Source organism: Bactrocera tryoni, unplaced genomic scaffold, assembly GCF_016617805.1.
Source record: "Bactrocera tryoni isolate S06 unplaced genomic scaffold, CSIRO_BtryS06_freeze2 scaffold_25, whole genome shotgun sequence".
Classification (NCBI taxonomy): domain Eukaryota; kingdom Metazoa; phylum Arthropoda; class Insecta; order Diptera; family Tephritidae; genus Bactrocera; species Bactrocera tryoni.
This window is the reverse complement of record NW_024395977.1, coordinates 9,157,225-9,174,196: the sequence shown is the minus strand read 5'-3', so window position 1 is coordinate 9,174,196 and position 16,972 is coordinate 9,157,225. Positions and strand designations below refer to the sequence as shown.

Below are 16,972 nucleotides of genomic sequence, written 5' to 3'. Positions count from 1 at the left end.
GCGGCTAGTTCAATAGACAAGCTATGATAGTTTATGACAAGCCAAGATAATTATGTTGCCTAAGTCTTACACACAAAATAAGCTAATAGCTTAATTTTCTGGACAAATAAAACACGCCTTTTGTGCTTAATGTGTATGTATGTATGAGTGTAGTAACATAAATATTTTCATTGCGATTTAAGAAATGGGGTTAATGATTGGTAAGTTTTATACAACGTTTTAAAACTAAGTATACATACTTCATAATAATGATATTAACTAATTTAGGATGAATTTAACGATTACTTTGAATTTCCTTCAAGAAACAATTGTTGATTAATTGTTTTTTCGCAAAAACCTGAATTGGCAAATACGCATTTTTACTTATTATTAGTACTAGATTTCTTTAGAGCTGTATACTAGCGTAAGAAATTTTACCGCAGGAAAATTTATTTACCATTTCTTAAGCGTTTTTTTATATGAGGTTTTTAAATTTCTTTGAAGAACGTTTTTTTTTTTTTTAATTAATTTAACACTTAAATTAATTTAATACTTTGTATTTTATATCCTCTAACACCTCATTATTACCAATAAAAATAATAAAATATGTTGACCTTATTTCATAATATTTACGAAATTTATGTAAAATTGATTTATTTTTAACCTTTTCGTGTTTGAGTTGCTTACAAAATATAAAAAAAACGACATCTGCTAACTATCAGGGGGGTTACTCTGTAAGGCGTTACGAATAGCAATGCGTTGCGAAAGTGAATTGCGTTGCGAAGGGCAATCGGTACTCTGTAACACTTTTGCATTGCACTGTTTTCCCGTTGACATATTTCCAGTGTAGTTGACATTACTGACCGAAATGAAAAAGAATGAAAACAAAATCAATAACAAAAAAGTGAAAAATTGTAGAAAATTGACAGGCAAACATAATTAAATTTGAAAAGTTTTATATAAATGTAATTTTAAATTAATAAAAAAGGTGTGGATATGGATTCCGTTGTGTTATAGGAGGAAAACACAAAAGATGAACGAGTTGAGCGGACAATTATTAGGGACAAGTCTAATGTGAGGAGTCTTAGTGAAAAAGGTAGGTTTGAATGATAAAGTGTAATGTATGTAATTCTTTAAACTTGTTTGTGCTTCTACTCGTAAATAGTTTCGTGCAAAACTTTCGCTTAAGCAAGGAACCATTCAAATATGTGTTGGATAGCATAAGTAGTGAGCTAAAAACTCCACGCAGGTCTACAGAAATACCCGAAATTGTGAAATTAGCGGCAACTTTAAAATATTTGGCGCAGGGAGGGTATCAACAGTAATTTGGACCATACAGGACTAGCTCAACAAACAGCGTGTGTGTGTTTGAAGTTTGTAAAAACACATAAGTTTTGCAATGTCTTCAGAGGAGAAAAATGAAGCGAAACGAGCTTTTTACTCAATGTCTGGAATTCCAGGAGTAATTGGAGTGGTGGATAGTACTCACATGCAAATGATACGACCGGCAGTGAATGAGCATTTATATTTCAATAGGAAATTAAAGCATAGTATAAACGCTATGGTGGTAAGGCAATTGTTTTTTAATTTATCTTTGTTTTTTTATAAATATTGTTTCATAAGATGATAATAAAAGCCGTTAACGGTCGGTTTGCTGGGGCGTGTCATAATTCACATGTTTGGAATTTGTCAAGCGAGCGCCAATATTTACAAAGCAACTATGTGAATGGAGAAATAAGAATTCGCATTCATGGTGAGCATTCGTTAATTTTACTCGTTAGCTATTATACGAGTGTGCATCAATCATTTTGCTAACTTAATTTTTTTCTTACAGGCGACTCTGGATATCCGCTTGAGAGATGGCTTTTAACTCTATACAGAAATGCTGCTGAAAACTCTGCTGAAAGTTACTACAACGTCAAATTTTCAAAAGCCAGATCCCTTATCGAACGAGTATTTAGAGTATTAAGAGCGCGGTTCCGATGCCTTTTAGCTGCTAGAGAACTACAATATGCCTTAGAAAAAGTGGTGCAAATTTTGAACGTATGTTGTGCTCTTCATAATATTTGCACTCTTTTTAATGTGGAATCACCTGCCAATATAGCAATAGAAGTTGGAGAAGTCGATGCTAGTTATACTGAAACCAGAGATAAAGAGATGTCCAACTCCTCTCTCACTGGAAGTGAGAGAACAATTGCTAAACGTCAAAACCACCTAAACTATGACAGTTGACTGGATTGGGGAAGTTCTGACGTTTAGCAATTGGAAACGAGCGATGGCCAGATTGAAATCTTACCAAAAAAATATGTAAACGGAGGAATTTGTTGCCGCTGTTCAAGATCGCTTATAAAAATTTAAAACAATGAAAATCAAAGAAAATGCGAAATTTAAATATATTTCATGAAACGTTTTGTAATTTGATGCATAATAGAATTAATTTTCAATTATAAATGATTAACAACATTTGATAATTGAGAACTAACAAGCTTAATTCACCTTATTAAGTATTGAAAAATCAAAAGTCAGTTGTTTTAATATACCATAAAATCATAAAAAAGGATTTAAGTAGTTTCGTCATATACATACATATTAAAAGTCCAATATATAATAATTTGCAATCGTAATAAATGTTGGGTGTTTTAATTTAAAATGCCCAAAAATTCTTGTTTTGTTCGATCTGGCCATAATGGAAAATGTTATAAAAAAACGCTTATTTTGAGGCGCTCTCACACTGGAATAAGTTGGGCATCCCATTATCCCTGCTGAAACCATAGGAAATGCGAATGAAACCAATAATGCTAAACGTTTAAGGGATCAAATAAAAAACAGTATGATCTTTATAAACATATAACACTATTTAATAAAGTAAACTTTTTAATTTTTCACATTTATTTGATTAAAATTCACATTAATGATATAAAGCTTTAGTCTCTTGCACATGTGTATACATATCCATATATGATGTCGACTCATCGGTTGTTGTCATCGCCCAAGCCTCTGCACCATACAGCAGGACGGGAATTATGAGCGACTTATAGAGTTTAGCTTTTGTTTGTCGAGAGAGGACTTTGCTTCTTAATTGCCTACTCAGTCCGAAGTAGCACCTGTTGGCAAGAGCAATCCTGCGTTGGATTTCTAGGCTGACATTGTTGGTGGTGTTTACGCTGGTTCCAAGAGACGAAATTATCTACAACCTCAAAGTTATGACTGTCAACAGTGATGTGAGAGCTAAGTCGCGAGTGCGACGACTGTTTGTTTGATGACAGGAGATATTTCGTATTGCCCTCGTTCACTACCAGACCCATTTGATTTGCTTCCTTGTCCAGTCTGGAGAAAGCAGAACCAACGGCGCGGGTGTTGAGGCCGATGATATTAATATCATCGGCATACGCCAGCAGCTGTACACTCTTATAAAAGATTGTACCTTGTCTACTAAGTTCTGCAGCTCGAACTATTTTCTCCAGCAGCAGATTGAAGAAGTCGCACGATAGGGAGTCGCCTTATCAGAAACCTCGTTTGGCATCGAACGGCTCGGAGGAGCCTTCCCGATCCTGATGGAGCTTTTGGTGTTACTCAACGTCAGTTTACACAGCCGTATTAGTTTTGCGGGGATACCAAATTCAGACATCGCGGCATAAAGGCAGCTCCTTTTCGTGCTGTCGAAAGCAGCTTTGAAATCGACGAAGAGTCGATTCTTCTTTCACGGGTCTTTTCCAAGATTTGGCGCATGGTGAATATCTGGTCGGTTGTTGATTTTCCAGGTCTGAAGCCACACTGATAAGGTCCAATCAGTTTGTTGACGGTGGGCTTTAATCTTTCACACAATACGCTGTAGTTGGCGCAGATTGTGGGGTCTCCTTTTTTATGGATTGGGCATAGCACACTTAAATTCCAATCGTTGGGCATGCTTTCGTCCGACCATATTTTACAAAGAAGCTGATGCATGCTCCTTATCAGTTCTTCGCAGCCGTGTTTGAATAGCTCGGCCGGCAATCCGTCGGCCCCTGCCGCGTTGTTGTTCTTCAGGTGGGCAATTGCTATTCGAACTTCTTCATGGTCGGGCAATGGAACGTCTGCTCCATCGTCATCGATTGGGGAATCGGGTTCGCCTTCTCCTGGCGTTGTGCGTTCACTGCCATTCAGCAGGCTGGAGAAGTGTTCCCTCCATAATTTCAGTATGCTCTGGGCATCGGTCACTAGATCACCTTTGGGGATTCTATAAGAGTAGGCTCCGGACTTGAAACCTTCTGTAAACCGCCGCATTTTTTCGTAGAATTTTCGAGCATTACCCCTGTCGGCCAGCTCATCAAGCTCTTCGTACTCACGCACTTCAGCCTCTTTCTTTACAAATTTCTTACAAATGCGTCTCGCTTCCCTTTTCAACTCTCGGTATCTATCCCATCCCCCACGTGTTGTGGTCGATCGTAACGTTGCGAGGTAGGCAGTCTGTTTTCTCTCCGCTGCGACACGGCACTCCTCGTCGTACCAGCTGTTCTTTTGCACTTTTCGAAAACCAATGGCTTCGGTTGCAGCTGTACGTAAGGAATTTGAAATGCCGTCCCACAGTTCCCTTATACCGAGTTGTTGACGAGTGCTCTCAGAGAGCAGGAGTGCAAGCCGAGTAGAAAATCGTTCGGCTGTCTGTTGTGATTGCAGCTTCTCGACGTCGAACCTTCCTTGTGTTTGTAGGCGTGCGTTTTTTGCTGCACAGAGCCGGGTGCGAATCTTGGCTGCAACAAGATAAAACACTGGAGACGTGTCTTCCGTCTATCACACCATGATAGATCTGGTTGGTAGTTTTCCGATCCGGAGACAGCCAGGTAGCTTGATGAATCTTCTTATGCTGGAATCTAGTACTACAGATAACCATATTTCGGGCCCCGGCGAAGTCAATCAGCCTCAACCCATTTGGGGAAGTTTCCTCGTGGAGGCTGAATTTACCGACCGTAGTGCCAAAGATACCTTCTTTGCCCACTTTGGCGTTAAAGTCGCCGCTTATTCCACTGACGGATATTTCCATTGCCAGAAGCTCACTAACCTGCTCCTCCAAAGGTGTTAAGGAGCAATGACTTGGGGACCACCACCAGTTCCAGAGATACTTAGTTTGTTCCGCCGCATTTTTGCTTTCAAATGGGTTTTATAATCCGAACAAGCCTTTAAATAATTAAGTAATATGTGCTTCAAAAATCATTTATAATTAATCTTGTTTAGCTTTTCCCATTTCAAAACATGGCGCGATGGTGGCCCCGCAGCACTAAGGTGGCATACCAACTCTTTCCATAAATTATTTGCAGCATTTTTCACGTCCACAGTTTTCAGTTGTCCTTTGGAAAGTTCCGCATGTGTTTTCATATAATTAATTAAAATTTCGAATTGTGTTGGGTTTCTTTGTTTATTTTTAGAATGTTCCCTGTTAAATATTTTTTTTTAATTAAAACTACAAATATGCCTTATAAACTTACATTTTTTGTCCGTTGCGCTTGCCAGTTTCATATCGAATCAAAATTTCGTTAAACGCACAGATTTGACACTCGTTTACGCAATACAGAGTGCTGCCATTGCGAAGGAGTAAAAATAAAATCGCAAAACGCAATTTCCAATGCGCTTGTCACCTTACAGAGTTGCTTTTTTTCATTAACGAGGGTTTTCACTTGCGCAACGCCTTACAGAGTAACCCCCCAGGTCTCAAATTTGCGTTAATATTTTGAGACTAACGCTAGATACTGTTTTACTATGTTCGGACCGACATTAAATACATTTTGAAAACACATTTGTGAGTTGTGGAATCTAAGTCATTCGGACCGACAATGTGTGTTTTCGATGAGTTTTCACTGACAACTGTGAATAGGGGGCTTCTCTTGCTCTTGCAAGATTGCACGATGACACAAAATGCAAAAATCCTATACCGAAATATGCAAAGCCAAGAAAGCACCCATTGCAGAATCTAGTGATATATGGCGGCACGAAAATGAACATGGGTTTTGGTCTGACATACTTAACAGCCACTGCAAATATTTTTATGCATGTGTTTGTTGTTGTGCCGTTGCACCAAAAGGAAAATTCTGCAATTTCTGCACCGTCCAAGGTTTTGCAAGAGCAAGAGAAAAATTTAATTTTTTTCAAATCTTTTTAAAAATTATCTAAGAATATGCCCCTAAAGTTATAGATGGGAATTTGAAATATTGTCGAAGCTAGAAGGGTTACTAGTTCAAAAACTTCTTTTTTTTCAAATTTTTAAAAATTTGAGATTTATACACTCTTTTTTTTAATTTTCGTAGTTTAACTTGAACGTACATTTTTAACAAATATGAATATCTTTGAATTTTTTGTTTCCCATAGAAATTGCGACCTTCATACTGCCCGCCGTCCGACAAATGCACACGCGAGACGCATCGGGCAATTGCTTCCCTAAGAGAGAATATCAAAGAATTCGTATCCAAAAAATTTTCGGGTGATGTTGAAATATATAAAACTATAAACCCAAAAATTTCGCTTCAATCAATTATTTCTTCCCCTCCAAAAAAAACCTCAAGAAATCCATTTTTTAAGCCTCTAAAGTAGGCTCCCCTTAAATATCCGCATTTTTCCCCAAAACTCGAAATTATGACATTTCGTACTTTATTCTTATGTTTTCTCCTATATAAATAAAGATAAATCAATTCGTAACAATAAAATAATTCGATTTCGAACACCTACTGCTCGGTTCGGTGATCGGTTTCAATTCTGATTCCGACAACTATCAGATTCCATAAAACCCCTGAATGTGTTTTCGTTTGACAGATTTTACATGGACGAAAACAGGGCGGTCTGAACATAGTATTTAGTGAATAGTAACTAGCCCCAAATTGAGACTTTACCTCAAAATGTCTCAAATAGTGACTAGGGACTGCTTATAGGGCCCATACACGACACACATGTGCGTTCGATCTGTGTGAATTCGTTTCGCCCATACACGACACACAAATCCATTTTGCGTTCGTTCTTCACACAGTGAAAATGTGCGACAGGCAAGCGGAACATTTCTTCGAATTTATTTCTAATGTAGCACTTTTATCGATTTCTTTGTATTTCGTTAATAAGTTATTCCAACTTTTATTTTTCTCAATTTTATTTTTACATTTATCACTTTTCGTTTGTCGAATTGGCAATTAATTTTTTATAAGATCAATAAATTCCGTTACGAAATCTTTATCAAGGGGGAAGTCTGCTTTAGAAGCTTCAAACAATCGATTTTTTTTTTGCTTAAATCTCTTTAAAACTTATCTAATACTATGTTCGGACCGACATTGAAAACATTTTGAAAACACATTTATATGTTGTGGAATCTAAGTCGTTCGGACCGACAATGTGTGTTTTCGTTGAGTTTTCACTGACAACTATCAATAGCGGCATTCTCTTGCTCTTGCAAGATCGCACGATGACACAAAATGCAAAAATCCTATACCGAAATATGCAAGGCCAAGATAGCACCCATTGCAGAATCTAGTGATATATGACGGCACGAAAATAAACGTGGGGTTTGGTCTGACATATTTATAGCCATTGCAAATAATTTTCTGCGTGTTTTTGTTGTTGTGCCGTTGCACCAAGAGGAAAATTCTGCAATTTCTGCACCGTCCAAGGTTTTGCAAGAGCAAGAGAGTCCCCCTAATATGAGAATATCAAGCGACAGCTGTTTTTTATATGGAATGTAAACAAATATCAAGTGACAATTTAGGGCCGGCAAAATATGTCTTCCAAAAACATCGATTAAACTAGAGCAGGCACCGATTATAATGAGTGGAATGTACAGATTTTACATGGACGAAAACGCAAGTTTTCGTGCGAAACCCAGTTTTTCCCACGAAAACAAGTTTTCGTTGTCGGTCCGAACATAGCATAACAATATTTCCCCAAGGTTATAGATTGGAATTCGAAATATTGTAGAAGCTAGAAGGGAAATAGTTGCCGAGCGTCTAACAGATATAGTATGTATGAGCGCTTGGGCAAAAAGCGAAAACTTTGAAGCGCGATTTCTCGGTTTTTCATTTTACGATTATTCTTAATTGGCGGGCAGGATAGAAATAAAAACTAAACGTCGTATGTAATTAGGGCAAAGTTTATTATCATTGGCATAAAATTATATTCTATTTAAACTAAAAAAAAATTAAGAAAAGTCAAGTTTTAACATATTTTTAAACAACATAAAGTAAAATTTTTTTTGGTCAAAAGCCACTATTTATTCAATTTTTAAAACAATTGTAAAATGTTACACTTTGTTTTGGAATTTTCTTAGTTTAACTAGAAGATAAATTATTAAGAAATATGAATCTTTTTGAATTTTTTGTTTCCGATAGAAATTGCGACCTGCATCCTGCCCGCCGTCCGAAAAATGCACATGCGAGATGCATTGGACAACTGCTTCCCAAAGGCAGAATATCAAATATTTCGTATCCAAAAAATTTGTGAAAGATGTTCAAATACATATAAAACTATAAAGCCTAGAGATTTCGCTTGAATCTATTATTTCTTTCCCTCCACGACACGAGAGAATAATTTGCAATCGAAACAAATGTTGGGTGTTTTAATTTAAATGTTCAAAAATTCTTTTTTGGTTCTATCTGGCCATAATGGAAAATGTTATAAAAAACGCTTATTTTGAAACGCTCTCACACTGGAATAAGTTGGGCATCCCATTATCCCTGGTCCGTGATCTTCACTGTTCGGCGACACGAGAGAAATGAGATTTTGTGCGCACTCAACGCCATACACGACACACAGTCCCGGTGGGACTTTAAATTTCCAAGGGGAATAGTCACCGTCGCTGAGCTTTAAGCGACCGAGGGGGTCGGCAGGTCGCGGATAGCCAGACGGCCTGTAGTAGCAGGTTAGTTGCGAAATAAGTTTAAACGAATAAGCAATCCCCGACGAGAAGCGGGGGGAGTAGAGGTTGCGGTATAAAAGCCAGCAAGACCGTTGAAACTCCTGTGACAGTGGGCGAATCGACACCGCCCCTTTGAAATATGTGTCTCCCGCAACATGCCCTTTGTGTAATAAAAAAATCCAGGCCCAACGGATCCATAATGGGCGACTTCCTGGTCAGCGTCTGTTCACCATGTTAGGTGCGGCTGATTAAATCTACCTGACCGGTACACGACGCAGCATACTGGGAGTCCCTTGAACTCTTCACTCTTACTGAAAGCGGAATTTTAATGAGTAGCCATGCTGAAAAATCTACATCAGAGGCAGATCTGACTGTGAGGACCCCAAATACGGAAGTAGATCCATTCAAACGTGTATCGAGGATAGCTTGATCGCCCAATCAGACGCCCATAATCAGTAAACCGGTGCGAGCGAGGATAGTACACCTCAAGCCAAAGTAGCACAACATCCCGGGGACTACTTCTCTGAACTAGGAAGTGCCATAAAAAGACTGACTGACCGCCGCAGCGGTCTCTAAATAATGAGAGACATGCTTAGTTCTATAGCAAAGCTATATTCAAAAGCCCTGGAGGAGCACACAAGAATGATAGAAGCAAGACGGAAGGTACAGCTCAGAACCGCAAACACGGACCAACACCAAAAAGGCCGCGCGAGGAAATTCAGCCCAAACGGAAAACACCGATTAAAAGGAATAAAACGAAGCACGAAGAGGCACCGAAAAACCAGCAAGCGGAGATCAAAGAGACATCATGAAATAGCCCTGATAAATCCAGAAAAGAAGAAAAAAAGATGACGGCTGGGTAAGCGTCAAGCGCAAGCCACAAAAAAATTGACCGAAAGCCACCCCCACGGCCCGATGCTATAGTCATAGCGCGCTCTGGAGATATGTCCTATAGAGACATCCTTATGAAGGTGACAAAAGAAGAAAATCTGCAGAAACTCGGGGAAAATGTATCGCGTATTCGGAAGACAGCCAAAGGTGAAATATTGCTGGAACTCAAAGAAACCCAAATGGAAAATACGAGCGAACTAAGGGGCGAAATAAGAAAACTGTTAGAAGACCAGGCTCAAATCAAAGCGCTTACCCACGAAGTCACAGTAGAAATTCGGGACCCTGACGAAATCACAACCAAAGAGAACATTTCGGAAGCTATGCGGAAGCAGGTGAAAAAACTAAATAATTTTGATGTGAGTGCGATAAAAAACCTCAGGGCGGCATATGCCGGTACACAGGTAGCGGTAGTAAGCCTCCCTGCGCTGGAAGCAAGGATACTGCTAGATGAGCGAAAAATAAGGATAGGCTGGGTAGTCTGCAGGTTAAGAGAGAAACCTAATTTAAAAAGGTGTTTCAGGTGCTTGGAATATGGGCATCTGGCAGCAGCATGTAAAATTTCGGACGATAAGAGCAAGTGCTGTCTAAGATGTGGCGAAAAAGGCACTTCACACAGACGTGCGACAAGGCTCCCTCTTGTGGTGCTTGCAAGAGCAGGGGAAGGGAAAACTCAAACCACCAAATAGGTAGTAAAAGATGCCCTCTATATCAGGAAGCATAAAAAAATTCAACAAATGAAAGTTATACAGCTAAACCTGAATCATTGCGAAGCGGCGCAAGATTTGCTTCAGCAAACCGTCTTTGAAGAGAAGGTGGACGTAGCAATACTTTGCGAACAGTACAAAAACATAGACAACGCCACATGGGCTTCAGACACCACCCGCAAAGCTGCCATATGGGCATGTGGAGGCAAAGCTTTCCATGAAAAGCCACTATTAGGAAAGCCCTACTTCACACGAGCCAGGATCTGTGGAATCAACTTTTATAGCTGCTATATACCACCGAGTGTCCCGCAAAGCGCGTTTGAGAGGATTTTGGATGACCTGGTACAGGAAATCCTAACAACTACGAATAACGTGGTAGGCGATTTTAACGCTTAACGCATGGGCTGTGGACTGGGGAAGTGCTAGTACGAACAAATGAGGGGACGCTCTTCTCAAGGCCTTTTCATCGCTCGAAGTGGTGCTATTGAATACTGGAAATAGGAACACTTTAGAAAAAAATGGCCGTGGATCTTTGATTGACATCACGTTTGTTAGTAGCCCGTTGGTACGATCAACATGCTGGGAAGTGTCTGACCTCTATACGCATAGTGACCACCTAGCTATCATAATGGAGATCGGAAAATCTAGGAGTAGAATATACACGCACACAAAGATGGTACAGACAAAAGAATGGAAAGCAGAAACGTTCGACGAAAATATCTTTCGACTTATGCTAAATGACAACATCGCAAATGTAGAAGATACAGAACGACAGGCGGAGATATTCAGCCCTATTCTGCATTTCTACTCGAATCGAAATTTTCTCCGATTGGCAACTTTGGTATTCTGCGTTTCGATTCAACTTCGAAAATTCCAATTCTATGTATTCTGCATTGCGATCGTAATTACGTTTTTTTACGTTGAAGTTTTGTCGACGGAAAGCCGTTATATATTCATTTTCGTGCACTTGGATAAAATAATTTCCTCAAATATGTAAGTAAAACTTTATGATTATAGTTGTAAAAGACATAATGGTGGTGTCCTTGGTTGTTTGTGCTTAAATGATATTTTTTGATATGTTTGCAGGTCAAAAGTAACAACGGCAGAGCAATACGAAAAATTGTGTGATATGATGGCCACGAAAAGAGATATTGCGCAGGGCTTCCAAAAGCGACCGAAGGAATAAGTACAGGAGTTTTGGGAGGAGGTTGCAAGGAATTTAAATGCACTTGGCCCACCAACAAAAGATTCCAATACATGGAGGTAAGGTATTACCTACAATTAATTTTAAAAGATTAAGTTAAATCTAACGTTTTCGTGCAGGTCTGGATTGACTAAAAATGCTACATGAAGCGAAAATTATCGCATAACAAAAAAGAAAGGATGAGCACCGGTGGAGGTCCTTGCCGTTTACAACGCATAAGCCCACTTGATGAAAAGGTGATAGCTTTGACGGGTTTGGAATCGGATGATATCCCTTCAACCAGTAGAGCTAGCAGCCAAAATAGAGAGGCGAGAACAGACAAGCAGAGCACTTCTTCATTACTTAAGCAACAGATACAAATCAAAAAGAATTTTATGCAGAGACGAAAAAATTCAATGAAGCTGCCTTTGGTAAAATGGAAGAGGTTACTTCATATTTACGGCACATGAATCGTTCTCTAGAAACTTTGGCGGAGACTGCAGTGAAGCAACTTGAAGAACAGAAGCGACACAATAGAATTAAGGAAGAGCTGGTGAAGGAAAAAGTAGAAATAAAAATGCAAATGCTAAGATTAGATCCAAATTATAAGCCGGATTCAAAGTAGTCATTTTTTAATTGTTAGCCTTTTATTTATTTTACTATTATTCATTTATATAACGAGCTGTGAAATGAAATAAAAACATTTACTTTTTTAATATAGGAGCTGTAAAATGCACTGAATGCAATTGTTTTTATTTAATAGAATAATGTAGGGCATATTTTGAATAATGCATTGCTCTCCTCCTCAAGTAATATCGCTGCCGCTACTGATTCCATGTTAGTGTTTAAAAAAAAACGAGATATAATTTCTTTATTTTAATAAACCAACAATAATTTGTGTATTTTTGCTTTGTTATGTTTCATTTTCACACGTTTCAAGGCAAACAGCTGACTTCGAAAGAGCTACAGCTCTTCCTCTTCTTCTTTCAATCCAATCGTAATTCAGAATACCTATTTTCGATTCAGACGGAGCGTAGAGCGGGAACGTAATCGAAATGCAGAATAGGGCTGATTGGTGAGGCATGTCAGCAAAGCATGTTACGCTGCCATGTGCAGGGAAAAACAAGGCGCTAACGCTTACAGACACCCTGCATACTGGTGGAATAGTGCAATCGACAGCCTGAGAACTGATTGCAACAAAGCCGGGCGTTCCTGCCAGAGAAGACGAAGTTCACCAGAATACGAAAACCTGCAAGAAAGTTTTAAAAGGAAACGCCGTGAGCTCAAGAAAGCAATCAAAAGAAGCAAACTCTCCTATTTCAAAGAGCTCTGCGAAAATGCCGATGAGAATCCATGGGGCGATGCGTACAAAATAGTGATGACAAAACTCAAATTAAGCAAAGGGAGAACACCAACCTGTCCCACCCTATAGAAAAACATCGTGGAAACGGTTTTCCCTACGCAGAGGAACGAAGGACCTTTATTATCAAATATATCTACGGTAATAGATGCACCATCGGTCACCGACGATGAAGTGATAGAAGCAGCCAAAAGGTTTGGAAATACCAAAGCACCGGGTCTAGATGGAATCCCCAACTTTAGGGCGGCTATAACACACAAAGCGAGCCCCTTTTCACAGCCCTTTACCCGCTGTTTGCAAGAAGGTGTCTTTCCAAAAATATGGAAGAAACAGCGCTTAGTACTTTTGCAGAAACCAAACAAAACGGCTGGAGAACTAAGTGCGTACCGCCCTCTCTGCATGCTAGACACGCTTGGAAACATTTTGGAGAGAATAATATGCGTACGTCTGGAGAAGCATCTGGAGCAAGAATATCCAGGACTCGCCGAAAACCAATTTGGCTTTCGTAAGCACAAGTCAACCATCTATGCGATCACAAACGTGACAAATGTGGCAAGCAAGGCCATCGAAGGAACGAGGTGGATGTATGGCACGAAAGAATACTGTGCAGTCGTAACGTTTGACGTTAAAAATGCGTTCAATTCTGCGTATTGGCCATACATAATGAGCGCTCTCGAATACAAAAGAACACCGAAGCATCTGTTGAGAATTATCTCCAAATACCTGTCGAATAGGCTGCTACTTTATGATACCGATGAGGGACCAAAACAGTACAGGGGGCGGGAAAAGTACCACAAGGCCCAGTCCTAGGTCCACTGCTGTGGAACGTGTTATATGACGGAGTGCTTCGACTACCATTAGAAAGAGGGGTCCAAATTATCGGGTACGCCGATGACATTGCGGTAACGGTGGTAGGAAAAGAAATCAGTCAAGTAGAAAGTTTATGTGAAGACACCACTTTAAGAATAAAAAGCTGGCTCACGGCAAAAAAGCTCCAACTAGCAGCCCAAAAAACGGAAGCAGTGCTAATTACACTGTGGAACATTTTTGGGATTATTGTCTGGGGGGGTGAGAAATTCCAAGTCAGGGTGATGGTACTAGGTCAGTATAGTAAAACCCTCAAAGGGTTTGGCGTTCGTATGTGTCAGTTTTTTTTTATGACCTTTTAAATTTTTTCCTTATCTTGATGTTTTTTCGCTTACTTGTAACATTTTGGCAAAAACGTAGTTTTTTTTTCAGCGAAGATTCCCCCTTCGAAACAAAAAAAAAACACGACACACATGTGCGCGCACCGATCGTAATAAAACGAACATTTTCGCGATCATGAATCGGTACGCGCACAAGCCCATACACGAGTAAACAGCATGCGCACACATATCGATCGAACGCACTTGTATGTCGTGTATGGGCACTTTTACTGAATTCCACTATTATTTAGTTTATTGAAAAATTTGTAACAGTTTCTACAGTTCCATATCTATTGTGATCTAAAGCAATGACGATTCTAAAAACTATTGTGAATTAAAAACCAATTACCATCAGTTTGCCATCGTAAGTCATAATCATGGTATAAAGGAGTAGGGAAAGTCCCATTCACAATAGAAGAAAGAGCCATTCACAGTCCTTAACCTACCCCTCAAGTGTACGTTCACAATAAAACATCATGGCCACCTCTGGTGAATAAGGGTGGCGAGAGGTCAAAACGGGTTGCAGAAAGCGAAAATGCTATAATATAAAATTATTATTAAATAAATAAATAAATAAATAAATAAATATGCTATATATTTTTAAGTTAATTTATTCATGGACAAATTGAAAATTATTTTTGATAATGAGTGTACCAAAGAGAGATAACTATTGTGGAAAAATTTGGTATTACATATCATAATAATTCGTCTGAACAGTAAAATACAATTTTTTACTGTAAGATAAATCAAGAGATAATTATAATAATCATGTTTTCTGAATTTATGTAAATTCAATTTTGCTCAAAACCTACACAACAGCTTAATAAAGCTGACCAGCAGTATCGGTATCCTAATCGCAATTGACAATAGCTCGTACAACATCCGAATGTGCTCACCGGAGTATTTGCTCTTCAAAAAGTTACTTCCACCTTCAAACACAAAGCTCATTGGTTTGGGACTAGCGTTTAAAGCAGACAAATAATCAAACGTTCTACACCAGCTTCTTTGCTGATTCTATAAAAAAAAATAAAAATTACATGGTAAATCTTTTGAAATAAAGTTTAATTTTAGCTTACCTAGCAATGCGACGTGCACCTTCCACAAGCACGTCATTGAATTTAAAATTTTGTCTCGCATTCACGACCAACTAAGTTCATAAATACATTTGAGTACTTCACAGCATCGCGAATCGCTTTTACATCTCTTAAATCATAAAATTGGAACAGCACCTGACCCATTACGCAGCAGTATTAACGAGGCCATGTTTAGTTATTCCGTACTTTTATTGGAATAAAATCCCAACCCGATCTGTTATTTATCGTCTCAAGGGAAATTTGCACACTTCTTCCAGATTCAAATAACTAAATAAACCATCGTAAAGCATTTAACCATGAAATAAACTCAAACAAATTATCTTGCAAAAACCTTCGTTACGATGGCAAAAATGTAAATATGGCTGTGAATGAGCATAATCTGGACCCCACTATTCGGCATGGTTGCTTATTTGTTCGTAACATTTTTCTGTGGTGAACATTTATTATTGTGGTAAGTTAAAAAGAGGCATAAATAAAAAACTTAATTTTTCATGTATTAGCTCATATTGTTCTCATCTTTAAGAATATATATTAAAATAAAAGGATTTTCTTTTGAAAATATATTAAACTTTTATATATAACCAATATTTTTGGGACAACTTTTTCATAAATTTTAAGAAAATAACAGAATGCAACCATTTTCCGGTCAAAAGTCAGCCATCTTGATTAAAAGTCGGCCATCTTGGATACCAATAGAAACTCAACCCCGGACTACACTTGACGTTCCTACATTGGCACCTCTCAGCTGTGCCTTTGTTTACATAACATCACCTGATAGTGACCTTACTCCTCCTCTACCATGGTCATAATGCCAATCACCGTATAAGATTGACGTACTACGGGACAAGAATGTTAGAATATAAGATTACGACGACCGCCATTACGAAACGTCATAGTTCCGTGTTGAGAAGAACAAGAGTGAAAAACTGTCAAATGGCTTGCAAATTGTTAACAGAAAAGTAAACACTTTTGTAAATTCGCAAAATATTATTGTTTCGATTTTAATGGAAAGTTTTAGTGAAGCGATTGAATATTGTTGAGTGAAAAGATTTAAATCATTTCTAAAGAAATATATCGGCCTATTGATAATAAAATTGTTTATTAAGTTGTGATTCAAATGGAGAAGACGTTTCTTGTGTTGTATATAAATATATACATATATTATAAGTTCAGATGTATGAAATTATGATAAAAGAATTGTGAAATTATATTGAAGATATATTTGTAACATATTTATCATTTCTTTTGCAAAATAACACCCATTTTTTGGCAACTTTTAAATCGGCCGGAAAACTGAAAAAACTCGTTTTCGATCCTTTAATTGCATAATAATTATTACAACAAGCCACTGCACATTTCATTTTAAAAAATTAATATATTTATGCTTAGAAATTTAAATAAATACAACAGTACAATTTCTCTGGTTTTCTTCATTTGAACAATTTCCACACATTACTCTATTTATTGTGGATGTGCCTAAAACTAATTATATCTTTTCTCGCAACAATATTCTAATTATTCCACTGAAATTTTTCCTGCAAAGACGAATGAATTAATATTATTTTGGGAATTTCCAAAAATGTTTACTTTTCTGTTTACAATTTGCATGCATTTCTATGCTTGTTCTTCTCAACGCAAAACTGTTACGTCACGAAATTGTTGCACAATGTATTTTTTGTAAGAATTGTCACGAGCTAAACCGAAAAAAACT

The 16,972-nt window shown here is 38.1% G+C and overlaps 1 protein-coding gene and 2 long non-coding RNA genes across 3 annotated transcripts; 2 read left to right on the top strand and 1 right to left on the bottom strand.

The window, feature by feature from the left end:
- The first annotated feature begins 893 nt into the window (after positions 1-893).
- Positions 894-2,159, top strand: LOC120780610 (putative nuclease HARBI1). Its single transcript, XM_040112868.1, has 5 exons — positions 894-1,075; positions 1,145-1,546; positions 1,603-1,732; positions 1,814-2,022; positions 2,084-2,159. Exons 2-5 carry the CDS (start codon positions 1,379-1,381, stop codon positions 2,087-2,089), a joined length of 513 nt encoding a protein of 170 aa, XP_039968802.1. The 5' UTR covers positions 894-1,075; positions 1,145-1,378; the 3' UTR covers positions 2,090-2,159.
- Positions 2,160-11,227: 9,068 nt separating this feature from the next.
- LOC120780527 lies at positions 11,228-11,943 on the top strand. Its single transcript, XR_005705893.1, has 3 exons — positions 11,228-11,430; positions 11,524-11,700; positions 11,761-11,943. It is a non-coding gene; the product is annotated as an uncharacterized LOC120780527 (long non-coding RNA).
- A 2,516-nt stretch (positions 11,944-14,459) lies between these two features.
- Positions 14,460-15,719, bottom strand: LOC120780497. Its single transcript, XR_005705882.1, has 3 exons — positions 15,244-15,719; positions 14,980-15,181; positions 14,460-14,705 (listed from the first exon to the last, which is right to left on the bottom strand). It is a non-coding gene; the product is annotated as an uncharacterized LOC120780497 (long non-coding RNA).
- Positions 15,720-16,972: the final 1,253 nt, after the last annotated feature.

What these genes read in the sequence shown, in the direction of transcription:
- LOC120780610 (XM_040112868.1), top strand. Translation starts at nt 1,379, where the DNA reads ATGTCTTCAGAGGAGAAAAATGAAGCGAAACGAGCTTTTTACTCAATG. An exon ending in ATAGTATAAACGCTATGGTG is followed by an intron (nt 1,547 to 1,602) that starts GTAAGGCAATTG and finishes TTGTTTCATAAG; the next exon opens with ATGATAATAAAAGCCGTTAA. An exon ending in AATAAGAATTCGCATTCATG is followed by an intron (nt 1,733 to 1,813) that starts GTGAGCATTCGT and finishes TTTTTCTTACAG; the next exon opens with GCGACTCTGGATATCCGCTT.